Below are 23,677 nucleotides of genomic sequence, written 5' to 3'. Positions count from 1 at the left end.
AAATGCCATGGAGAACATGAACAGGTGTAAGTAAGGGAGGGGCAGGATGTGGGGGTTGGGGAGGGGAAGGACTGTACTTTTAAATATGGTAGTCAAGAAGGAAAATGTTTTCTTTCCATTGTCTCCTGCCTTGCATTGTTTCAGGTGAGAAGTCATTTCCAACCGTTTTCTCACCATGTTTTCCCACTATGTGCTTGCTGCTTTTAAGATTTTTTTTTTATCATCATCTTAGGTTTTATGCAAATTAATAATGGGCTTTGCTGTAGGACCCTGCTTGAGATTTGTCAAGCATTTTGGAACCATGGCTTTGTCTATTTTCTCAGATTCGTAACACTTTTGACCTTTTCCCCCTCCTATGTATTTTTGTATCCCCCCCTCACCCCTACTGTAGGACTTCAAATATGCAGTGTTAGATCACTTAGCAATGTCCCACAGGTCGGTGAGGCTGTGTTCATTTCTGTTTTTGTTCTCTTTTTGGTTTATTTTCAATTGTCCTGTTTCCAAATGCACTGATATTTTTGTAGTATTTAAATTGCTATTAAGCCCGTGCAGAGACATTTTCATTTTGGATGGCTTATTTGCACATCTAGAAGAGTGTTTGGCTCATTTTTATATTATTTCTTTGTCCATTATATTAACATTTTCTCAAATCCTTTAAAAATTATTTTATAATAGCTTCTAAAAAGTCCCTGTCTGCTAGTTCTACTACCTGTCATTTCTGAGTCTGTTTCATTGGCTACTATTTCTCCTGGTTATAAGTCACTTTTTTCTGCTTCTTTATACATCTTGCAACTTTTAAAAATTGGATTCTACACATTTTGAATGTTGTCTGGATTTTTTGACTTGTTTGCTTTGTCTTCCTTTAAAAAGTTTTGAGGCAGTTAATTTGTTAGTAGATCAGCTTGATCCATTGGAGGCTTGTTTTCAAGCTTTGTTGGGGAACATCTACAGCCCCACTACAAAGGTGGGCCTTTCTGGGGTTGCTGGTGAAGCCCCTGGGTGTTCACAAGGTCTTTCCATTTTGGTCAAAAAGTGGCAGCTTCTGACTTGTTAACCCTCTGGTAGTTGTTGGCTTACAGCTCCCCGGTAGTTGTTAGCCTGAATCATGAAGTCTCATCCTATGCATGCACTACTTAAAGGTCAGCAAGGACACAAAGGGAGACCAAGGCAGAATTCTGGGACTCTTTGTGGTAGTTCCCTGCCTGCAAACTCTAGTGGCTTCAGTCTTCCTTAATTCTTTAGATACTAAGTCGGGGAGACTACAATACTCTGTGGGCTCCCGTCCTTGTGCCAGACTCCAGAAAATATCTCTAGAAAGGCAGAAAGATGGGGCCGTCAAAGGACTTGCTGCTCTTACAGATGATGGTCCAGCAATGCCTGCTGACCACATCTGCAAAGGACTGCTTGATTTCGTGTCATTTTCTCACTGTTTATAGCAGGAGGGCTGCCCTAGGACCAGTTACACTGCCAAGGCCAGAGGCAAATACGTCATTATGTTTTCATTGTTTTAACTAATTTTTAATTTTTTATTAAATAATTACATCTTTAATAGTATATTGTGCGTGCTTGAAATACACAGATATAAGAATTAAGAACGTAATATGGAATTTCAAAGATGATATCCATGATTCATAAAAAAATATAACAATAACATATTTCCTTCCATCTCATTACACAATAAGGTATTTTTACTGTTTCTGTTCCATTGAAACTTCTATGAACTACCTGCAGCCTTTGGGGCATGCTTCTCCTCTCGTATGTAGAGGTGAAACTGTCCAACATGCATTCTAACTTGCTGCACTGCTCTCATCAAGCCCACATGCACTGATTCCTTCCACCAGGGCAATGTGACGACCCCGAGCTAAATGTCACCTAGACGAGAGTGTCTGAGCATGGACTACTTCAGATTTTACTGCCTAGCAGCAGCAAGTGCTTAAATTTGCAGGAATTAGATTCCAGCTCTCCAAACGAAAATACCCATTCACTCTCTGTCTACAGGTTCATTTTGGTAGACCACCTGTTGCTAGTCCATCAGATTCTTCTGGATTTATAAATCAATCATAATGACTATGCCTGTCTAAAATGCCCAGCGGCAGCACACTGCATGTTGTAAGCTGAACATCTCTTTCTCAGAAAAAACTGTTCTAAAGAACAGAGATAATCTGTACTTGAGAAACAGAAGTGGGATTCCAAGTAAGTTACAGTTTTATCAAAAATTCTAGAAAATCCTGTTTAATTTGGCTGCTCTTTCTTGGTGACATTTTTCTGTGTTCAGAAGCAATTTCCCATCACAAACATGAATCGCATTTTGCTGTATGGGTCTTTGCCACAAACTACACGTAACATCGAATGCCTCTAGTGCATTCTCTTCAGTCTTTTTCCAGGCTCCTCATAGTCTTTCCAGAGATCATCAGTTTTGGAAAAACCTCATATAAATTTCTGATTTCCATTAATCCTTTTCTCCATTCTCATCCTCACTGTATTTCCAACTTACCCATCATCATGTTAAGTGGGTCTCATGCAAATAATGTTAGACTTGACTGAGTTTAAAAAAAAATTTAACCTAAGTATCTATATTCCATTTCCATTAACTGTTATTGCTGATACACTGGCTTCCATGTTTTTAATTTCAAGTATCCTATTCACTTTGCTCTCCCCTTCTTTCCTCTTGGTACTGCATTAATATAAATTTATTTATGAACGTTGTCCCTTCTTTGACTGCTTTGGTAGTTACGTATACCCTATTTCTAGGCTTTTATATGTTTTCCTTAAGGTTTTCATATACAAAGTTAATGAACTCATGTCCAGAATTTTAGTTTCACCTTACTTTTAGTTGATCCTTTATGAATATCATCAAGCAATCTTATGATCATAACTTTATCAAATGTAATGAAAAGCAGCCTCATTAATACTTCATAGTTTTGTTTTCTTATCCTTTAAATGAAGATGGAATTTTTATAGCTTAGTGATTAAAGTTATGACATATTGATCATAAATAATGGTTAATTCAGTTGCAGGGATCTAGCCGATAGAAAGGGCAGTAAAACTCACTGCAAGAATCACACCAAACCTTTGATGACAGGTGTTGCGAGCACGTCTAATGAATTTTTCTCAGCATTTCTGGCTGGACTAAGTATTGTAGCAGTTTATATTTAATCTAAGGTAGAAAGCCCCAAGGTACATTACTGTTGGGATGCCAACTCAGTCTGACTTTTTCACTGTAGCTCTCTTCATTACAACCCAGTGACGGTCCATAGTCACCAAGCAAATTTGCTAAACTGGAAACAATTCTGAATTTTCAGATGCTCAAAGTCTCAGATTTTGAAATCATTTTTAAGTGTCATTGCTATCCCCAAATACATAGGTTAGAAATACACCTTCTTCCACTAAAATCGTAATAATGTATATTTATTAACCTTAGCTTCACATTCAGACTATTTAAAGGCAATTTTAAAAATGAATTTTGGAAATCACCGGAAGGAGGAGAGAAAAACACTGTTAACGAAGAGGACACTTGCATCTCAACAGAAAAAAAAAGTGACTTTTTGGGGATGCCTGGGTGGCTCAGTCGGTTAAGCATCTGCCTCTGACTCAGGTCATGATCCCAGGGTCCTGGGATAAAGCCCCAAATCGGGCTCCCTATTCAGTGGGGAGCCTGCTTCTCCCTCTACCTGCTGTTCCCCCTAGTTGTGCTCTCTCTCTGACAAATAAATAAATAAATGAAATCTTTAAAAAAATAACTGATTCTTCTGAAATCCAGATAAAAAGAAAACAGATAAAAAAATTGAGCCAAGGGCCCCATCAGCCCTTCATGAAACACTATAAATTCCTGTTCACAAAATATTATTGTTTTTTCTTTAAACAATATATCAACTAGAATAACTGTGTTCTCTGGAAGCAATTAATCTGATTCAAAAGCACAGACTTGTTGCAACAATGTTGGAGTAATACTAATCCGACCAATTATAAAAGACTTAATTCTTAAATCTTTGCTTTTCACAGCTTTCTTCTACTTTATGTCTGTATTGTTTAAACAAAATTTTCCTTAAGTCAAATTATCTTATTTCATGAAAATCACATTTTATGTAATTAAGTATTAATTAACAAAAATTGTCTAAGAATTACTACAAATCAAATATTTACATTTGCGGATATTAAATCCAGTAACTCTATTCCAAACACCGCCAACAGGGATGAAAGCTATCATTTTTTAAAAAGATTTTATTTATTAATTTGAGAGACAGAACACAAGAGAGAGAACATGAGGGTGGAAGCAAAGGGAGAGGGAGAAGCAGGCTCTCCGCAGAGCAGGGAGCCCAATGTGGGGCTCCACCCCAGGACCCTGGGATCAAGACCTGAGCCAAAGGCAGACGCTTAACGACTGAGCCACCCAGGCGCCCCTTAAAGCTATCATTCTTTTTTTACTCATAAATAACCATTCTTTACCATTTAGCTTTTCATTATCCATGACCAGGCAGACCTCAGTGGAGAGAAACAAATGAAAAGCCACCCCAGTCAGGGCCCCCTTGCTTCTGGGGTGGGGAGGGGGAGCTGGAGACAACTATGGTCACCATAGTGGCTGGTTTTAACAGGACATAATTTAACTTATGCCATCAAACACAGCTGGCCTCTATTCGGAAGTCCGAGCTAAGGCCATTTATTCCACCAGCGTTTACCGGGAGTCGGCCACTGCTGAAGCAGGTTCTGAAACACACAGATCAACAGGACAGGGTCTTCGAAGAGCTCATGGGCACTGAGTGGGCACTCTCACGAAGAGTGGGCACTGAAAGGCTTTGGGGGAGGGTCCTTAAATGATTTTAAAAGGGAAGTAGAATTTCTTTCAAAACGGTTGCTTGAATTCTGCCTTCTTATACCTGCTACGGTGGTGTAGCTGTCTGGTCCCCAGAACTGTGCTGACATATACTTGAGCTGCATATGTTCACTCCCAAGGGCACGGACTGGCAATGGACAGCAGCACGTGCGGGGCAGGCTGCGGTTGGCTGCACGCCGGGAGCGGCCAGTGCTGGGCTGAGAACCTCCAGGCCTGTCCTTAGGTTGGAGAAGACCGCCTCTCCCAAGGTCACAGATCCTTCTGGGTTCTTCCCCCGTGTAATGACTGATTAATTTAAGGGTATAAATGCTGAAGGCGAACTCAGCTTGAGAGCTCCCTGGAGGACTGGCCGAGGTCTTCGTAATGACTGCATTATAGTTCACCTCCTTCCTCTCTGCTCTCTCCCCCCAGCACAGGCTTTGAAAGCACGCCCATTCCACTTCCGGTCCGTGTGCCAAGGAACCTGACCTGTAACAGCATGCAAGGCCATCACAACATCTCGTACACAGGCAGTGTGTAACCTAGCACAGCCCACAACGACTCAGCCTCCTGGGCAGGCCCAACAAACAATGCACTTCTCCCAGTGCATCAGCTAGAAATGAAACCAGAGTCAGCAGGTGTGGAACGAGATTTCAACCTGACTGCTGATAACGTGCTTATGTAGAAGAATGTGGCTCAGGACTATGAGTCGGCTGGGAATTCTCAGCCTGACCTATTCGGTTTTCAAGCCCTGACTGAGGAAAACTCCCCCAAAGGGAGGCCAGACGAGTGTGGGAAGAAGTGTTCCCCTCTAATCTTTTGGTTTCTCAGCTTGGCGTATTTTGTGCTACTGGAGAAAACTGCTGTTAAGTGTTGGCTTCTGTTTTTGAAGAGGGGACGCAGTAATGGCTGTCACACTCATTGACACTTATCAAAGGGCATAAGGTGTGGGATTATCAGACTTCATACTTTCATTCAAGAAGCCACGTTAATTACTAAGAAGTTTTACTTGTGTGTACTGTGGCACTAAGCTACACTGAGGTAATAATATAAGGAAACTCTTGACAGACGTCATTCACGCTGTAAGATGGAGTATGTATTTCGTACTTTATTCTGTTAGGCTCACATATGCTGCTCCAACAAACACAAAATTCACATGAATCAGCACAGTCAGGATATACCCTCTACAAATCCAGGAGTCATAACACCACAGAATTTTAAAAAGATAAACAGCAACTGAAATACACCTGAGGGGAACCTAGTCCCAAGAAATGTTTTTATCAAATGTCTTCAGTTAATGCCTCACATAGGTCTGACAGTGATCCATTCAGACCTGGGTCTGGATCATAGCTGCTCCATATTTACAAGATGTATCAGCTTTACCATCCATTCATTTTTTTTTTTTTGAAGATTTTATTTATTTATTTGACAGAGATCACAGTAGGCAGAGAGGCAGGCAGAGAGAGAGGAAGGGAAGCAGGCTCCCTGCTGAGCAGAGAAGCCCAACTCGGGGCTCGATCCCAGGACCCTGAGATTATGATCTGACAAAGGCAGAGGCTTTAATGCACTGAGCCACCCAGGCACCCCCATTTTTTTTTAATGAATTTACAGAAATGAGTGTGAAATAGAATATGACAATACTAGCAGTTTTTCTGGAAAATGGGATTTTTATAGTTTATTTTAAATGGGGCATCTGGGTGGCTCAGTAGGTTAAAGCCTCTGCCTTTGGCTCGGGTCATGTTCTCAGGGTCCTGGGATCGAGCCCCGCATCAGGCTCTCTGCTCAGTGGGGAGCCTGCTTCCTCCTCTCTCTCTGCCTGACTCTCTGCCTACTTGTGATCTCTGTCAAATAAATAAATAAAATCTTTTAAAAAACAAAAAAAAAAACCCCAACAAACCTATGTTACTATTATTACTACCACATAAAAATTTTAAATTCACTGAATTTGGCTATTCTCAGTCTCAATACTATACAATAAGAACAGCTGGGCCTTCTAAATGACTTGAATCAACTAACTTTTCTTTACGCATCTCATGTTAAGAGAAAATGAACAAAGATCACTAAATGTTGTAAACTCCCAATCATTTGTTTACAAGGTATTTTTTTTTCTTTTTTAAGATTTTACTTATTTATTGGAGAGACAGAGAGAGACAGAGTGAGAGACAGTGGGGTGAAGGGCAGGGGGAGAAGCATGCTCCCTGCTGAGCAGGGAGCCCTATGTGGGACTCGATCCCAGGACCCTGGGATCATTATCCGAATCGAAGGCAGACGCTTAACCAATTGAGCCACCCAGGTGTCCCTACGAAGGTGTTTTTCAAAACAACAAAGACACACAGATAATATTTTTATGTGTGTGTGTGTTTATAATATGTGGACTTGCATCAAACATATTATTTTTCTTTTTTTTTAATGATTTTATTTATTTGGCAGAGAGAGATCACAAGTAGGCGGAGAGGCAGGCAGAGAGAGAGGGGGAAGCAGGCTCCCTGCCGAGCAGAGAGCCCGATGCGGGGCTCAATCCCAGGACCCTGAGATCATGACCTGAGCCGAAGGCAGAGGCTTAACCCACTGAGCCACCCAGGCGCCCCTATTTTTCTTTTTTAAAAAAAGATTTTATTTATTTGACAGAGAGAGAGGGAAGAATGCTCCTTGCTGAGCAGGGAACCCAACACAGGGCTGGATCCCAGGACCCTGGGATCGTGACCTGAGCCGAACGCAGATGCTTAACCAACAGAGCCACTCAGGTGCCCCAAACACATTATCATTTTCAAAGAACAACTCATAAGCTATTTTATGCAAGAACTACTAAACTCCAGTCATGTGGTCTTGTGTTAATAACCAAACCTCCATAGACATGAAATTTCTTTGGTATATATAATAATTTCCACTTAGAATCTAACAAGAAGTGAAGAAAGTTTTTTTTTTTCCCCCCATAATTTGAATCTACACACACTTTTTCAAATTGAGGAAAGTATTCCTTTTAAATATTAGGACAAAAGAATTGTGTATGTATTAAAAAAAAAGTATCCTAAAAAAGCGGTGAGACTTAAAATTGTCTGGAACATTAACAAAAGAAATGAAAATGGATTTTAATAGCTCTGGGACTTAATCATGTGCCTCTCAGAGCAGGAAACTTTGTCAGTTTTATTTTATAGTCTCTTTTGGATTCCTCTCATAATAGTAGTGAATCCTAACATTATCTCTTTAATATTAAGTATGTTTCCAAAACTTAGCTGAGGAAAACTTTTAAAGGTCAAACTAACTAATCATTACAATGATGGCTTCTCACTTAGAGGACTCACTACGGATTTGTACAACTATAGGAGTGGTGAAGTACACAAGGACAGGGGCAGTCATAGGCTCATGTGACGTGGGTTAACACAAACATCTCCAACAAGTAGTCATTCAGTCAGAGCACTTTCCCAGTACACTGTGATCCTACAGCAATGCGGGAAAACAGAAATCAACCCAAATCCAGTATGAGGTGTTCCTCAGTATGCCAGAAACAGATCTGACAGAAAATTTCAGGGGGGTAAAAAAAAAACCCGCATTCAAACTAAAATGAGTAACGGAGGTCTTGACATGACAGAGCCGCCATTGTTGTTCTCTGGCAGAGCAGCTGGGTTGTTTAAGAATCTACTGTTTGTTTTCTTTTCTCCCTTACTGACCAAGGGGGTCAGGTGAGAAGCGACTAATGAGCAAATCCAACCCTCCTACCACCAAAACCAACTCCCCCCCAGCAGGAGCTGTGTCCCGTATACAGAGCGGCCCTGCCTTCTAGCTTTAACTCGCAGGCGGGTCTGTGGCGTGGCTTCCTGACTTTCCCTCCCCACCATGTGCTGGATGCTCCTGCACGATAATCAGCACGATGGGTATTACCATGCCCCGTGGTGCTGCTGAGAGAGAGGACACGGGTGATGAGCCCGGTTGGGGATCCACCCCGGGACAGACAGAAAGACAGTCGCTCAGCCCCCCCGCGACGCGCGCAGGGGGTCGGGGTCTGGGAGCTGGGGCAGAGCACGAGGCTCTCACAGCACGAGGAGATGAAGGCTCACCAGCGACACAAGCTGCACGTGCCGGCTCCACCCCCAAAGCTCTGGTCAAGAGGACAAAGTGTCTTTAAAACGACAAATGGAACATGATGGACATTGTATCATGAGCCCCTAAGCCCCTTAGCAGTACTGTGAAATGTTTATAAATAGAAGAGCTGACTACAACAAGAACAGCTTCCAAAGGGCCGAGTGTGCCCATCTGTGCTCCCGAGAATCGCCTGGCCCGCACACCTGGCGGGGGAGGGAGGGGACAGCAAGCCTATGGCTTCCTGGGCCCTCGGGGAAGAGATGCCCGGAGGTGCTGACCACGAAGAGGGCTGCTGAGCAAGGGCTCTGCTCAAGCCGAGCTGTGCGGTGAGTGAGGGGCAGGTGAGGCGGAATTCCCTGAGGGACCCCGAGACACCCAGGCCACCTATGTCTTATAAGGCAAAGCTGGGTGCACACAGGGCCTCGAGGGTCTTCATGTGCACAAACCTCACACTAACCTCACACTCACTGTGTGCCCACGGAGGCCAGCACTAGGCAGTGATTTCACACGTTAACATATACATATAATATACAAACGTCTGCACCAATACACACATACTTGAACGATTAGGGACCACAAGTGAACATACAACGTAGATACATGATAAATGTGAAGATTAGGATTACCTTTGTGAAAAAGAAGCCCTCTTTTCAAGAATTAGTTACAACAGAATTCGGTTCTCAATACAGAATTCAGCTAGACAGTCACAGAGAGGCTGGGCATTTTCTCCATAATCTTTTCTAAAGGTACTTGACACATTTTCAGAATCTTCATTCTAGAGCACCCTCTGCTGGGAAAAGTGCCTCAAAATACTTGATTTCCCTGTTTCCAGCCCCCACACACACCCCAAATGCTCTGAGAATCACTTTAAAATAAAGGGCATTTTTTAAAATCCAGTAGAATCTTCAAAAACATGACAATTTCTATTCTCCCACAATCCTACCTTCTAGGTAAAGCCTTCTGGTCTATATTAAATAACTGACACCACTGTCCCTCTAAGCCAAATGCTAGATGGGTTTCATGTTACGCCAGGGGCATGAGGGAGCCGCAGGGCCCGAGGGAGGAGGCTCTCGGCCGGCAGGTAAGTAGAGTGGTGTTGGCCAGCACCCACCCTTCTGGGACGGAGCAACGCATGGAGGTTGCTTCCCTCAGAACAAGAGACACCAGGAAGGTAGCCTCCCTCCATCTTGAAAGGTCCCTGCAGAAAAAGGATGGACGACGGGAGCTACGGAGGGGACCCTGCTGGGAGCAGCAGCCTTGGGAGGCAACACAAGTGTGAGCCAGAGCGTTTACTATCCACCGCAGAGAACAGCACGCAGGTTCCCAGAATGGAGGGGCTCTCCCTGCGCAACGATGCCATCAAGGAGCCCGCACCAAGACACCGGGCATGACTGCGAGCGGACGGTAGCAACCAAACACCGACAAACAGCTCCGGAGCAGCAAGAATCCCGTTCTCGTCCTCCAACTCCTCCTCCCTGCAGGGCCGCTGGAGGCCCAGCCCGCGATGAATAACAGAGGGGAGAGAACTAGAGACTGGCATTGCTCAGAATGGCCTCACCTGTGAAACGTCAATTCCAGAGTCCCCTCTGATCATCCTCCCGAGTCTCCTCCTGCCCCTTCGCGTCCCCTCCTCCGGTTCCCCAACCCCCGTCTGCAAGCAACCACTGATCTGTATTTGCCTTTATAGACTAGTCTGCATTCTCCAGAGTGTTCTATAAATATTACCAAACACTTTGTACTCCTGCGTTCTCCTTTCTTCTGGCTTTCATTGAGCATAAGTATTTTGAGATTCATCCCTGTTGCTGAATATATCAACAGTCTGTTCCTTTCTACTGCTGAGTAGTATTCTACTGTAGGGATGTACCACAGTTAGTTCATTCGTGCGCTTGATAGTGGATAACTGGGCTGTGCTACTGTGAGGCTATCTTGAATAAAGTCTTTGTATGGGAAAAAACAAAACAAAACCCCCAAGCAGGGGGTTGAGTAGTCCCTATTCCCCGTCCAGTCCCTCTTGTGCTCACCAAATACGAGCTGGGCAGAGGGAAGCAGCATGTGGCTCTTCTGTAACAGTTCTAATACCCAAAAACGTCCAGAAGCTGTGGGTTCTGTTAGATGGAATCAGTCATCCTGGGGGCAGATGCTGTCAAGGGCAATGATGGCAAAACTAAAGCTGCTTCCTTGTTCTATGTGGTGGACTGTTCCAGGCAGGAAGACCTGTCTGTGCAAGAAGGCAGAGGAGGCCTCTGTGAAGGAAAAGGAGTCCTAAGGAGACAGTGTCTAGGATACAAAGGGAAGTCCTCCGTGAACCTGGACTGAAGCAGCCAAAGGGAGGGGTACGGCGGGTCGCCAGAGAAATCCACGCACATCCACACACTCGCCAGCCACCCACCGGAAAGGCCCCCCCGACCACACCCACAAAGCCCAAGCTGCTCTCACATTGGGCAGCTACCTTCTCACCTAGGAAGCCTGAGTCAGGGTCAGTGAGATGTTGTGCTGAATCCTCTAGCCACAGACTTTCAGCCGAAAAAGCCCCAGGGGAAATGAAGGAACGAGAACTGGAGAGAAGGGATGGGCCCAAGCCCACACCGACAGGACAAGGACACAATCTAGGAGTTTCAGTCACAGTACACCATCACTCTAACACTAGCTCTCCATTCAGACACTGTTGAAGTGTGGAAGGTATTAACAAAACACTGGGTTCAAAATGATGATCCCCAAAGTACTACTTGAAAAATACCACGCATCAGTGTGTGGTTATGAAGCGACCAACCCTGGCACCTGGAGGGGTGTCACCTGTTGTAACAAGACCACCCAAGGAGGTGGAATGCAGCCTCAAGGAAGAGCACGTCCAGCCTCGACTTACTAAGACTGCTGGTTCTTGGAGACTTGCTCTGTATATTTCACTATTAAGGCTCTGATCCAATATAAAGTTCCTTGGGACTCACCACATATGTCCCTAAAGTTTTTTAACAACTTTATTACTTCTGTGCAGTACAGATGTATCCTTTCAACAGTCCTCGCTACTGTTTCTCCAAGTCTTCTTTCCTTCTAATCAGAGAGGGTGAGTGCACGGGGTTAGGAAGACACAGGCTGTGGGTCTAACACACTCAGCAGGCAGTTCCAGCCAGGCACGTGCAAGGTAATCTCTCGGGCAGGCATTTTACTCCCTCCATGCAATGGAATGGAATGAGCACCTCCTTTTCGAGGCTTTGGTAAAGATTGTATCAGACAATTTACATAGAGTGAACATCTTTTTAATGAATGGTAGAAGGATCACATCAACTACTTAAATCAGCTTTTCTTTTCACTTTCCTGGTAGAATTGAATGTACATACGTTAAATACATGTATATCTCCACTATATTTTTATTTTTTATTTATTTTAAGAGTGAGTGAGTGAGTGGGGGGAGGAGGGGCAGAGGGAGAGAGAATCTCAAACAGACTCCACGCCCAGCAGAAGCCTGACACGGGACTCGATATCACGACCCTGAGAACATGATCTGAGCAAAAATCAAGAATCGGATGCTTAACTGACTGAGCCAGCCAGGTGCCCCTCACTTCAAGACTGGCTGCTCACAACAATGCTAAGGAAACACCCCACATATCCATCGACAGATGAATGAATAAAATGTGGTGTTTATCCATAATGGAATATTATTCAACTACAAAAAGGAAGGAAATTCTGACACATGCTACGACGTGGATGAGCCTGAGGACTTTGTGCTAAGTCAAACAGTCAGTCACAAAAGGACAAATACTACATGAGGACAATTACATGTGGCACCTAGAATAGTCCAACCCAGGGAGACAGAAAGAAGGAAGGCTGCCAGGGAATGGGGGAAGCAGGGGAGATGGGGAGTTATTACTTACGGGGACAGTTTCAGTTTTGCAAGATTAAAAAGTTTTGGAGATGTATGGTTGGTGATGGTTGCACGATGATGTCAGTGTACTTAATGCCACTTAACTCTACACTTAAAAATGATTAAACCAGTAATTCTGTTATGTATATTTTACCACAGCTTAAAAGTTAAAAAAAAAACAAACAAAAAAACTCACTGCTTCAACCAAATATTAAGAGAAATTCAAGCAACTTGAGCTGCACGCATATTCTACTATAAAGCTTGTTTCCTTTTAGTCCAATACACTAAATTATACAAATATTCTGGCATTTATTTTCAATATCCATGTTACTGTATCAACTAAATACATCTACCTTAATTAAAATAGGCCTGCTGTAATGAAATTATTAGCTTTGAAATACAAACATTTCTCTAGGAAAGTTGGTCTTTGATTTTATGAAGAATCCAGGGGGAATAAAATTGATTATTAAAACATATTATTTAAGGTTTTCCACATCAATACCTTCCCTCCAAAAAGATAAAGAGAAACACATGATCTAACATTAAAACATCGTTTGGTAGCTTATTCATCTCCCTAATTGTTTCACTCAGATGACAGTAAAAATCTATATTATTTTATAAACCAACATCTATTAACCACAGTAACCAGAAGACTTAAGTAGGAGGAGAAGCTGAACTAAGAAGGAAACGGTAGAAACAATCTATAAATAGAGTCAGACAAGGCATAAAAAACAAACAGGTGAGAAAAATGACAGCAGTAACTATACAAGGACGGCTCATGGGGGAGGCACTTCAGCGAGAAGGAAAAAGCATGAGAAAAGGACAGTTTCAGGTCACGGAACTCCTAAAAATTCACACACTGCATTAAAGTCTGGCAAGTTTTTTCTATTAAGGGCCAGAAAGTAAATATTTTCAGCTTTGTGGGCCACGGGGCCTTTTGCAGCGACTCAACCCCGCTATTGCCATCCGACAGCAGCCCCAGAACGCAAAATGGGCTGGGTTCCGATAAAGCCTTATTTACTAAAGCTGGCAGCAGGCCAGATGTGGCCTGAAGGCAGGCAGCAGTCTGCCACCCCATGGTCTAGGGAAACTTATAAATAAATAAATATAAGGACAATCTGGAATAAGGTGTATCAATGCACATGAACTAAAATACTGTGGGTTCCTATTCTATCTCCAGTGAACTTCGAATATCAAATGTTCCTTTTTTTTTTTTACCAAAGTTCTAAGTAAGTGACTCCAGGAGTTTTATAAAGATCTTCTAGTGGATTTCTCATTCCCATTATAAATGGGCCAACAGCCCACCTCTATCAAAACATTCAGAATGCTTTTCTTTAAAAAATACTTCTTACTACCCAGAAATGAACTAGTAAGAGTTAAGTTTTTACTTCAAGTCCCTCTAAGTTTTTTTCATAGTTGATTCTCAAGATACAGAATAAAATCTGGGCTGGTAACTTCAAAGACTTCCAATACAGTTTGGTTATGGACAAGACCCCCAAGCAATACCTGAATATCTATTAGACAGGAAAAATCTCAAAATGCACATTTTGATGTAAAAACAAGTGAACGATATGCATGAAGAGGAAAGCTGTGTAAAAAAGGAAAACATATACTCCCTCTCTCCCTAATTTCTCATTTATACAAAGTAAATTTTTGGGAAGGATACTCTCCTCACCTCTGAGACATAGGATTCTGAATTTCAAAATGTTCATGTTTTGCTTTATGTGATTCAGCACTTCTGTTTTTTCTTTTTTTTAACCATAAGCATGTATTACTTTGTATTAAGGTTTTTATGTTGAAGTTGCAGTTAAAAGGTTTATCATCACCTTCACTATTAAGAGTCAATTGGAATACCAATACTTTTAACAAGAGAATATTCACTCACGGGACTCATCACATCCTTAAAGATCACACAACAAGAACATCTACATATACAATCCATGTGACACTGTGTTTGCGGGGCAATTTCACAGTAGCACCATACCTCAGCTCCGCCCATCCACTTAGGCTCATCCGGAAACTCAGCACACAAAATATCTTCTGACTGATCAGTTCCCAACACATGGTAACACAGCTTTTGATGGAGGTTGGTGGATGTCTCCGTACCTGAAGGAGTTAAAAATGTTTACTGAAGTGCAGTTGGCAATTTTAAGAAAAATCTATCCCACCCATATTGCACAATGCTAGAAATGTTTAAAAAGTTATTTACCTGGCCACGGGATACAAAGTTAATATGCAAAAGTTAACCGCTTTCTTATATACCAGCAATGAATATGTGGCATTTGAAATTAAAAACATAGTATCATTAAGGATGTAATATATAACATGGTGACCATAGTTAGTTAACGATACTATATTGCATACTTAAAAGTTGCTAAGAGAGAAAATGCTAAAAATTCTCATCACAAGAAAAAAAAACTTATAACTATGTATGGGGATATGATGGAGACTTATATAGTGATCATTTCATAATATATACAAATATTGAATCATTATATTATACACCTAAATCTAATATAATGTTCTATGTTAATTATACCTCAATGAAGAAATTTTATTTTATTTATTATGTTATGTTAGTGACCATACAGTACATTATTAGTTTCTGGTATAGTGTTCCATGATTCATTGTTTGCGTATAACACCCAGTGCGTCATGCAATCTGCGCCCTCCTTAATACCCATCACCAGACTCACCCATCCCCACCCCACTCCCTTCTAAAACTCTCAGTTTGTTTCCCAGAGTCCATAGTCTCTCATGGTTTGTCTCCCCCTTCAATTTCCCCCCCTTCATTTTTCCCTTCCTTCTCCTTATGTCCTCCATGCTATTCCTTATGTTCCACAAATAAGTGAAACAATATGATAATTGACCTTCTCTGCTCGACTTATTTCACTTGGCAAAAAAAAAATTTTTTTAAAGCCACAATACCATTTACATTAGTACCCCCCAAAATTAAACGGTCAAGTACAAATCTAACAAAATATGTATAAGACTTATATGAGGAAAAACTACATGGGCACCTGGGTGGTTCAGTGGGTGAAGCCTTGGCCTTCGGCTCAGGTCATGATCTCAGGGTCCTGGGATCGAGCCCCGCATCGGGCTCTCTGCTCAGCAGCGAGCCTGCTTCCCCCTCTCTCTCTGCCTGCCTCTCTGTCTACTTGTGATCTCTGTCTGCCAAATAAATAAATAAAATCTTAAAAAAAAAAAAACTGATCAAAGAAATCAAAAAGAACTAAATAAATGGAGAGAAGCTCCATGTTATGGACAGGAATACTCAATGGTGTCATGTCAATTCTTCCCCACTGGATCTACAGACGCAGTTTAATTCCAATAAAAATCCCAGCAAGCTATTTTGCGGCTATCCATGAGCTTATCCTAAAGTTTATATAGAAAGAGAAAAAACCCAGAATGGCCAAGACAATATTGAAGGGAAAGAACAAGGCTGGAGGACTGATACTACCTGACTTCAAGATTTACTATAAGTAGTCAAAACAGTATGGTATTGGCAAGAGAATAGACAGGTGCATCAGTGGAGCAGAGCAGAGAGCCCTGAAACAGACCTGCATAAATACAGTCAACCGGTCATTGAACAAAGGAGCAAAGGCCACCCAGAGGAGCAAAGTCGGCCTGTTCAACAAATGGTGGTGGGACAACTGGACACCAACATGCAAAAAAATGAACCTAGACACAGACTCTGTACCTTTCAAAAACATTAACTCAAATGGATCACAGACCTAAATGTAAATGCAAAACTATAAAATTCCCAAAAGGTAACATATGAGAAAATCTGGATGACCTTAGGCCTGGCAATGACTTTTTAGATAAAATGTCAAAGGTATGACGCATGAAAGAACCAAGTGAAGCTGGACTTCATTAAAATAAAAAAATTCTGCTCTGTGAAAGACACTGTCGAGAGAATAAAACAGTTCAGACTCGGAGAAAATATCTGCAGAAGATGTATTTGATACAGGACTTTCACCCAAAATTTACCAGGAACTTTTTTTTTTTTAAGATTTTATTTATTTATTTGACAGAGATCACAAGTAGGCAGAGAGGCAGGCAGAGAGAGAGGGAAGCAGGCTCCCCGCTGAGCAGAGAGCCCGATGCGGGGCTCGATCCCAGGACCCTGAGATCATGACCTGAGCTGAAGGCAGAGGCTTAACCCACTGAGCCACCCAGGCGCCCCTACAAGGAACTTTTGGAACTCTAACCCTATCAAAAAATGGGCCAAAGACTTTAACAGAAACCTCACTAAAGCAGATTTGCAGGTGCACCTGGGCAGCTCAGTGGGCTAAGCATCCAACTCTTGATTTTGGCTCAGGTCATGATCTCAGGGTGGTGAGATCCAGCCCTGCATCAGGCTTTGAGCGGCTGAGTGTGGAGCCTGCTGGGGATTCTCTGTCTCCCTCTGCCCCTCCCCTGTGCATGTGTGTGCTTTAAAAAAAAAAAAAAAAAAAAAAAAAAACGCAGATGGCAAAGCAACATATGAAAAGATGGTCCACATCATGTCACCAAAGAAATGCAAATTAAAACAATAATATACCACTACACACCTATTAGCATTGACAAAATCCAGAACAACAGCGACACCAGATGCTGATGAGGATGTGGTGCAACAGGAACTCCTATTCATTGCTGGTGGGAATGCAAATTCGTAGTGACTTTGGAAGCAGTTTTGTAGTTTCTTACAAAACTAAACATTCTTACAATACGATCCAGCAATCACACTCCTTGGTATTTACCCAAAGTATTTGAAAACTTATGTCCACACAAAAACCTGAACACAGATGTTTATAGTGGCTTTATTGATAACTGCCACATCTTGCACACTACCGGGATACCCTTTAGTAGCTGAATGGATTAAAAAATAGGTGAGAGGATAAATAAACTGGGCTACATGCAGACGATGGAATCCTATCCGGCGCTAGGAAGAAATGGATTATCAAACCATGAAAAGACATGGAGGAAACTTAAATGCAAATCACCAAGTCAAAGCAGCCAGTCTGAAAAGGCTACACAGTGTATGGTTCCAACTACAAACATTTGGGAAAAGGCACAGCTATGGAGACAGTAAAGAGATCCGTGGTTGCCAGAGGCTAGTGAACAGGAGGACGGACAGGTGGAAGAGGGCTTTGGGGCTTCAAACTCTGATACTATAACGGAGGAAGCATACCATTCTACATTTGTCTAAACTTGTGGACTATCCAACACTAAGAGTGAGCTCGAGTGTGAGCTCTGGACTTGGGGGGATTATGACATGTCAATGGAGGGTCATAGACTGTACCTACTCAGGTGAGGGATGCTGATAATAGGGGAGGCTCTGCATGTGTGGGGCAGAGGCTGTACAGGAAATCTGTGCTTTCTGCTCCATTTTGCTGTGAACCTAAAAATGTTCTCAAAGATAAAGTCTCGCTCTCTCTTTTTTTTTTTTAAAGTTAAGTATTGGTTGGGTATCACCCTGGAAGTAATTCACACATATTTGCTGATTTCGGAAGATGTTATGAGATTGAACTATTTTTTTCATTACAGAAAGGTACTCAGCTTTCAGGACGATGAAAAAGAAGAGAACATCATAATATAAAAGAAAGCTTTGAAAGCACTTGATGACTTTCCATGGTTTTCCGGGAAGCACATGGTTGGAATTGCTTAGCCTCATTGGTAAGTCCCTCCACCACACAACCTGAGAGGCTGCTGAGGTCTTCTGGACAAGAGGGCAACAAATTACCACGGGGAGCAGATGGTACCTTTCTGAAATCAATCACTGTAACTAAGCTTTACTGTTTTTGCTACTGAAAGCTGAGCCTAAATAATAATTTTCATGTTTTTCACAAATTAATAATATTGTTCTCTAACAAGAAATGGCCAGGGGAATACTTTGTTGGTCTCCCAGAACTTGAAGTAGCCATTTCTAACTCAGCACCACTCTTAGCACAGGCAACTAATTCAGTGTACAGAGCACAGCGATCTTTCTTTAGCCAACATCCTCAAATAAAAAGCCTACTCTTAAATCAGCCCTTCTTGTAGAATTAAGAAAAAAGTATTGCTTTAGTCTAACCAAAAGGTAGCAAAAGCTGAACATAGCCGAAAGAGATGAAAAGAATTATAGTCTTATTCCCAATTCAACTGGGGGAAGTCAGAAAAGCCTGCTAGCATATCTAAAGACAAGAAAGATACAGTAGGTCATAAGGGGACAGCATATGTAGCAGAAAGTACTGGCTCAGCTGTGCTTCTTGCCAGCTCCAGGCCTCCAACAAGTAACTGAGCCTCTGTACCGCAGCTCTAAACCTCCCACAAAGGGATTGTAAAATCCATGTGTAAAGACCAACCAAGAAACAGGAAAATGCTACAGGCCCCTGTGGAGAGATGGGGTAGCATGAAGAAGAAGATGACTGTTGACAGCTTGCAACAGCAAGGTCCAAGGTAGGTGGGCCTTTCTCTCTGGAAAGGTGAGGAGTGAAGGGGGAAAGAAAGAGACTGCTTGAACACAGTAGGACCTTTGTATAACAGAGAAGAAGAACAAAGGTGTGTCCTGGAAGTTCACAACGAGAAAAGTATCAGGATAAATCAACCAAATGACCTGTAACTTCTAATCAGAGGAAGAGATGTGATCACTACAGTAGGAAAATCTATTTATTTTTTATTTATTATTATTTATAATTTATAAATTTATAATTTATAAATTTATGTTACATATTTATATTTTATATATTTATATATATTACATTATACTATATATAAACTTATAATTTATAAATTATTTATAAATCACTCAACATCATTAAATAAAGCAGTTTCATGGAAAAAAATCCATCTTCTCCATGACCCCTTGGGAGATACAATATATTTGAAAAGGACTGACTGCAATAATGGCCTAGTTTTTCTTGGTTCCTTGTATCTGTTTCTCCACCCCTTGAACAGGGGCTGGCTCCGTGACTTGCTTTGGCCGACAGAATGCAGTACCATGATATAGGGCCAGCAGCAAGTGTAGGTATCAAAGAGGCTTATGCCTTTCACCTCTCCGTGAGCTGCCAGGCAAACCAAGCAGGCTGGCCTGCCGGAGGAGGAGAAACCACAAGGATCGGAGCCAAAGCCCTTGACATGGGAAAGAGCCAAGCCAAAGGCCAATGGACCCACAGTTGAACACAGACACATGACAGACCTCAGCTAATCTAGAAGAACTACCTGGCCAACCCAAGATTCCCAAGCAAAAAAAAAAAAAGGATTATTATTCTAAGACACTAGTTTTGGGGTGATCTGTCATACAACAATGTTGATACAACACCCTCTGAAGAAACCTGGTTCTACACCAAACAACTTCTATGTAGGGTTTAGCCTTTCAAGTTATGTAAAGTCACACTTGTATTTCATGAGAAAGGTGCTTCACCTACCATCTTCACTTACCATCACTTTTTCCATCCTGTTGGGGATAGGAGTTGTAGAACATCCCCTTCCCATCATGGGTCCATGCCATACAGCTGAACTTGACCCTCTCGAGGACATCTGGAAGCTCTTTGGCACCATCAACTTTCATGAACTTGATTGTCACCCAGTCTGAGCCGCTGGCGCTCAGACCGTAGGCAAAATATTCCCCATCTTCACTGAAGGCATAGCCTGTGGGACACAGGAGAAATTCTCACACAGTGCCCATGGGGACACAACCCCTAGCTTTGCCTGCTGCCCTCCGTGCTGCCGGACACGTTCTCTGCTATATGTGCAACGGAGGCAGCAAGAAGCCTGTCCTGAGGACCTCTGGGGACTGAGCCTGGGCCACACAGGAATTCGCTTCAGGAGATTGGACAAGTGCTCTGGGTCTTAGGTTCTTCGTCTGTAAAATGACGTACTGGATTGGACTACTAAGATGCTTCCATCGTTTATATTGCTATAATTCAATGAGCAGTTCAGTTAAAAGCAGAGCTCATCTGAGACTTTCAGCATATTTTATTTATACTCTAAAGAGGAGGGGAAAAGAATAAGGAAACTGCTTTTACAGTAATGACTGGATTATGACACATACCATGTAACAGAACTAAATGAAAGCCATTAAGTAATTTTTGGAATGGATTCCAAAGTATTTGAAATCACTCTTTATACCCTCATTTTCTGAGCATCGCTGGCACTCAAGGATCAACGTCGTCCACACTGCCTGACCAGCACAAGACCAGGTAATAAAGCCTGAGGGTTGCAGTGAAGGCTCACACAGAGCCTATACCAAAGCAACCACGAAAAAGAAAGAAAAGCAACACCATCTATGAACTGTTACGAGTGTCTTATTCTTTAAGTCCATGACAGAATGTTCTAATCACTATGGAATGTGTGTTGAGAAATTTTCTATGTTTATATTTGCTTTTATAAAGCATATATATTTAGCATTTGGTACCAGACACGGACACTGCAGATTTCCTCTTGTAATATTTGTTAAACTGTACCAGGGGTTGAAAATTATACTCAGAAACCCAACTATTTTCAGAGGCTTCCTACTGTTTTACATGGAATTTCTGTTAGTGGTAAATAAGTTTAAAATTTCACAAGACCTACTTATTAATCCTTTATAATTGCTATGAAGTATTCAAGCTCACTTGTATATAAATACAGAGAAGAGTCTAGAAGGCAATGCGGAAAAAATACTTCTCACTCTACATAAATTATTTATATGTAATTAGAAAATTTTCAGGAAAAATTTTAATAAAAATGTTGATTTGAAATGTACAAAAAAATCATACTCTATCTAAAGAACCTGTATGTTTACCCACACTGTCACTTCCCTGTATCATTTTCAGAACACTAGAAGACTGAGGCCAGGTCCCATGTCTAATTTTCCTTTTCAGCTATCAGGACCCATACGTGGCAGGCATTCTGTTAAAGTTATGGAAATGAACTTTTAGAGACCCTCTTATAACGAAGTTCTTCTGGATGAGTTATAAGAACTTAATTTTAACAAAAGTTTGTTGTTAAAACCAAACAATATCCTACACCGGGCTTACTACTGCACAGAACCATACCTTCATTTACAACCGCAAGCTCAACTCATGGAAGAATATTCTTAGTTAGCCTGGCATCTTATTTTCAATACTTATTACTTTCAACACTAATTAGATAAAGTATCATTTTTTACATACACAGCCTACTTAGGAAAAAGAGGGGAAGAACCACCAAATGACTGAGTAGCTTTATAAAAGGGTCGTCACAGAGTGATATGAAAACAGGGTCCTTTCATTCCCACCTAATTGATTATAGGACTAGAATGTTCTAATCACCCAACTCCACAGGGCTGAGACTTGGCCTGTGCTTTCTCTACAAAACAGAAGATGCTATGGGGGAAATGCTGAGCCAGCTTCACCAAAATCTAGGATCCTAACAAGAGATGATTCTCAGAGTATACAATTATTAAACTATAGAACCAGTGACTCGCCAACTTCCTTCCTTAGAACTAGTGCTAATGGCACAAGCCTAGGGTAATCTTTAGGGCCTGTGGAGGAGGTTATCTCAGGGTGGGGTTATTTAGGAGACACACGGCAACTACAGGCAAAACTTAACTGATTCAGGTTTTAAACCTGCCATCTTCAGGGAAAAGGGTATCAAGTTGTCTAATTTCTTACAAGACTGTGGTTTTCTACTTTTAATTCTAAAACAACGGAATTTTAAAACTTTGGTCACTTCCTCTCCACCCAGGAAAGCAAGCTTGTAAATATTCTTTCCTGTTGTACATTCACAGCTGGAACATTCTTCGTAGAGCTTAGATTACTTATAGAAGACTTTTTTCCTAAACACAGAGAGGTCTCAGGCATGTTAGAAGCAATGGCGACGATTCTTAAATGTCTCAGAAGCCCTAGAAGCTAATTTGGGCCCAGTATGAGTTATTCTCCAGTTCTGCTTCATGCCACCAGAACATGTGGCTACTCGTGTATTCTGAAGACACTGTGCAAAAATAAGCTTTCCTGATACTGCGTGTGCACCTGTTCTCCAATATGGTCCATCCTGTCTGGTATTTCAGAGGTGAGGGGACTAGCGGTGAGTGGGGGCCCCAGGACTGCTACGGGCTTAGCCGGGTAGCACTCACCTCGGAGCGCCACTGTACCATCGTCAGATAGGATGTTGGGGTCGAGGAACACTCTGGCTTCACCTTCTAAGGAATCCTGTACATATAATACTCGTTGGTTCTGCAAACCTGTATTGTAAAAATAGAAATACCTGGGGAACAGAGATGGTCTTTATTGAGCCGTGGAGTTTTCCATCTGTAGGGTACAATCAAAGCACAAAGAAAAGGAAAAACGTACAAATGTTCACTTGCAAACAGGCCAAGCCAGGGACATGGGGACTGGGATGGAAGGTCCCACCACCTCCCTGTAATTAGAGTTTGGTACCTGAGTTGAGTATTGGAATAATTTATTGTAATCCTGCATATTAGCTAAATGGGGACAAATCAAGACTGCTCCATTTGTTAGAACTAAAACGGATAATCAAATAAAGCAGTAACTTTTTCTTTTCAAGGGAGAAGAAAGCAGATCTTCTAAAATGAAACGCTGGATCCTTCCCTAGACAGGCTGCTCGGGCCGGTGTCAGCAAGCCTGCTCTGTATTGGGCAAGACTGCAAATGTTTTAGGCTTCGTGGGCCATAGAGTCTCTGTTGCTGTTATTCAATTCTATAGTTGTACAAAAGCAGCTATGGATGACAGATAAGTGAATGACATTTCTGTGTGCCATTTCAATTTAACTACCAAAACAAGCAGCAGGAAGGGTTAGGCATGTAGATTGTACTTTGCTGATGTATGTGTGCATGTGTGTGTGTATGTGTGTATGTGTGTGAGTAAGACAGAGAGAGACAGGAGGGTCTAAGAAATTCTCAAGTGAATTTGTGGTGGTGGTCCCACCGAGACTTAAAAAAAGAACAAGAGAATATGTTTACATTGGTGTGAAAGAGAGGAACAAAG

At 41.9% G+C, this 23,677-nt stretch overlaps 1 protein-coding gene across 1 annotated transcript in view; it reads right to left on the bottom strand.

Moving 5' to 3' along the window:
- Positions 1–23,677, bottom strand: part of PREP (prolyl endopeptidase) — a 113,681-nt gene that overhangs the window by 66,240 nt on the left and 23,764 nt on the right. Inside the window, exons 4-6 of the mRNA XM_080806672.1 lie at positions 22,807–22,937; positions 20,151–20,360; positions 14,734–14,855 (exon numbers count right to left, since the gene is read on the bottom strand). Coding sequence (XP_080662798.1) covers positions 14,734–14,855; positions 20,151–20,360; positions 22,807–22,937 — 463 coding nt within the window. The remainder of the gene's footprint in view (positions 1–14,733; positions 14,856–20,150; positions 20,361–22,806; positions 22,938–23,677) is intronic.

Source organism: Martes martes (genome assembly GCF_963455335.1).
Source record: "Martes martes genome assembly, chromosome: 6".
NCBI lineage: Eukaryota > Metazoa > Chordata > Mammalia > Carnivora > Mustelidae > Martes > Martes martes.
The sequence above is the reverse complement of the archived record's forward strand: the minus strand, read 5'-3'. Positions and strand labels throughout refer to the sequence as shown.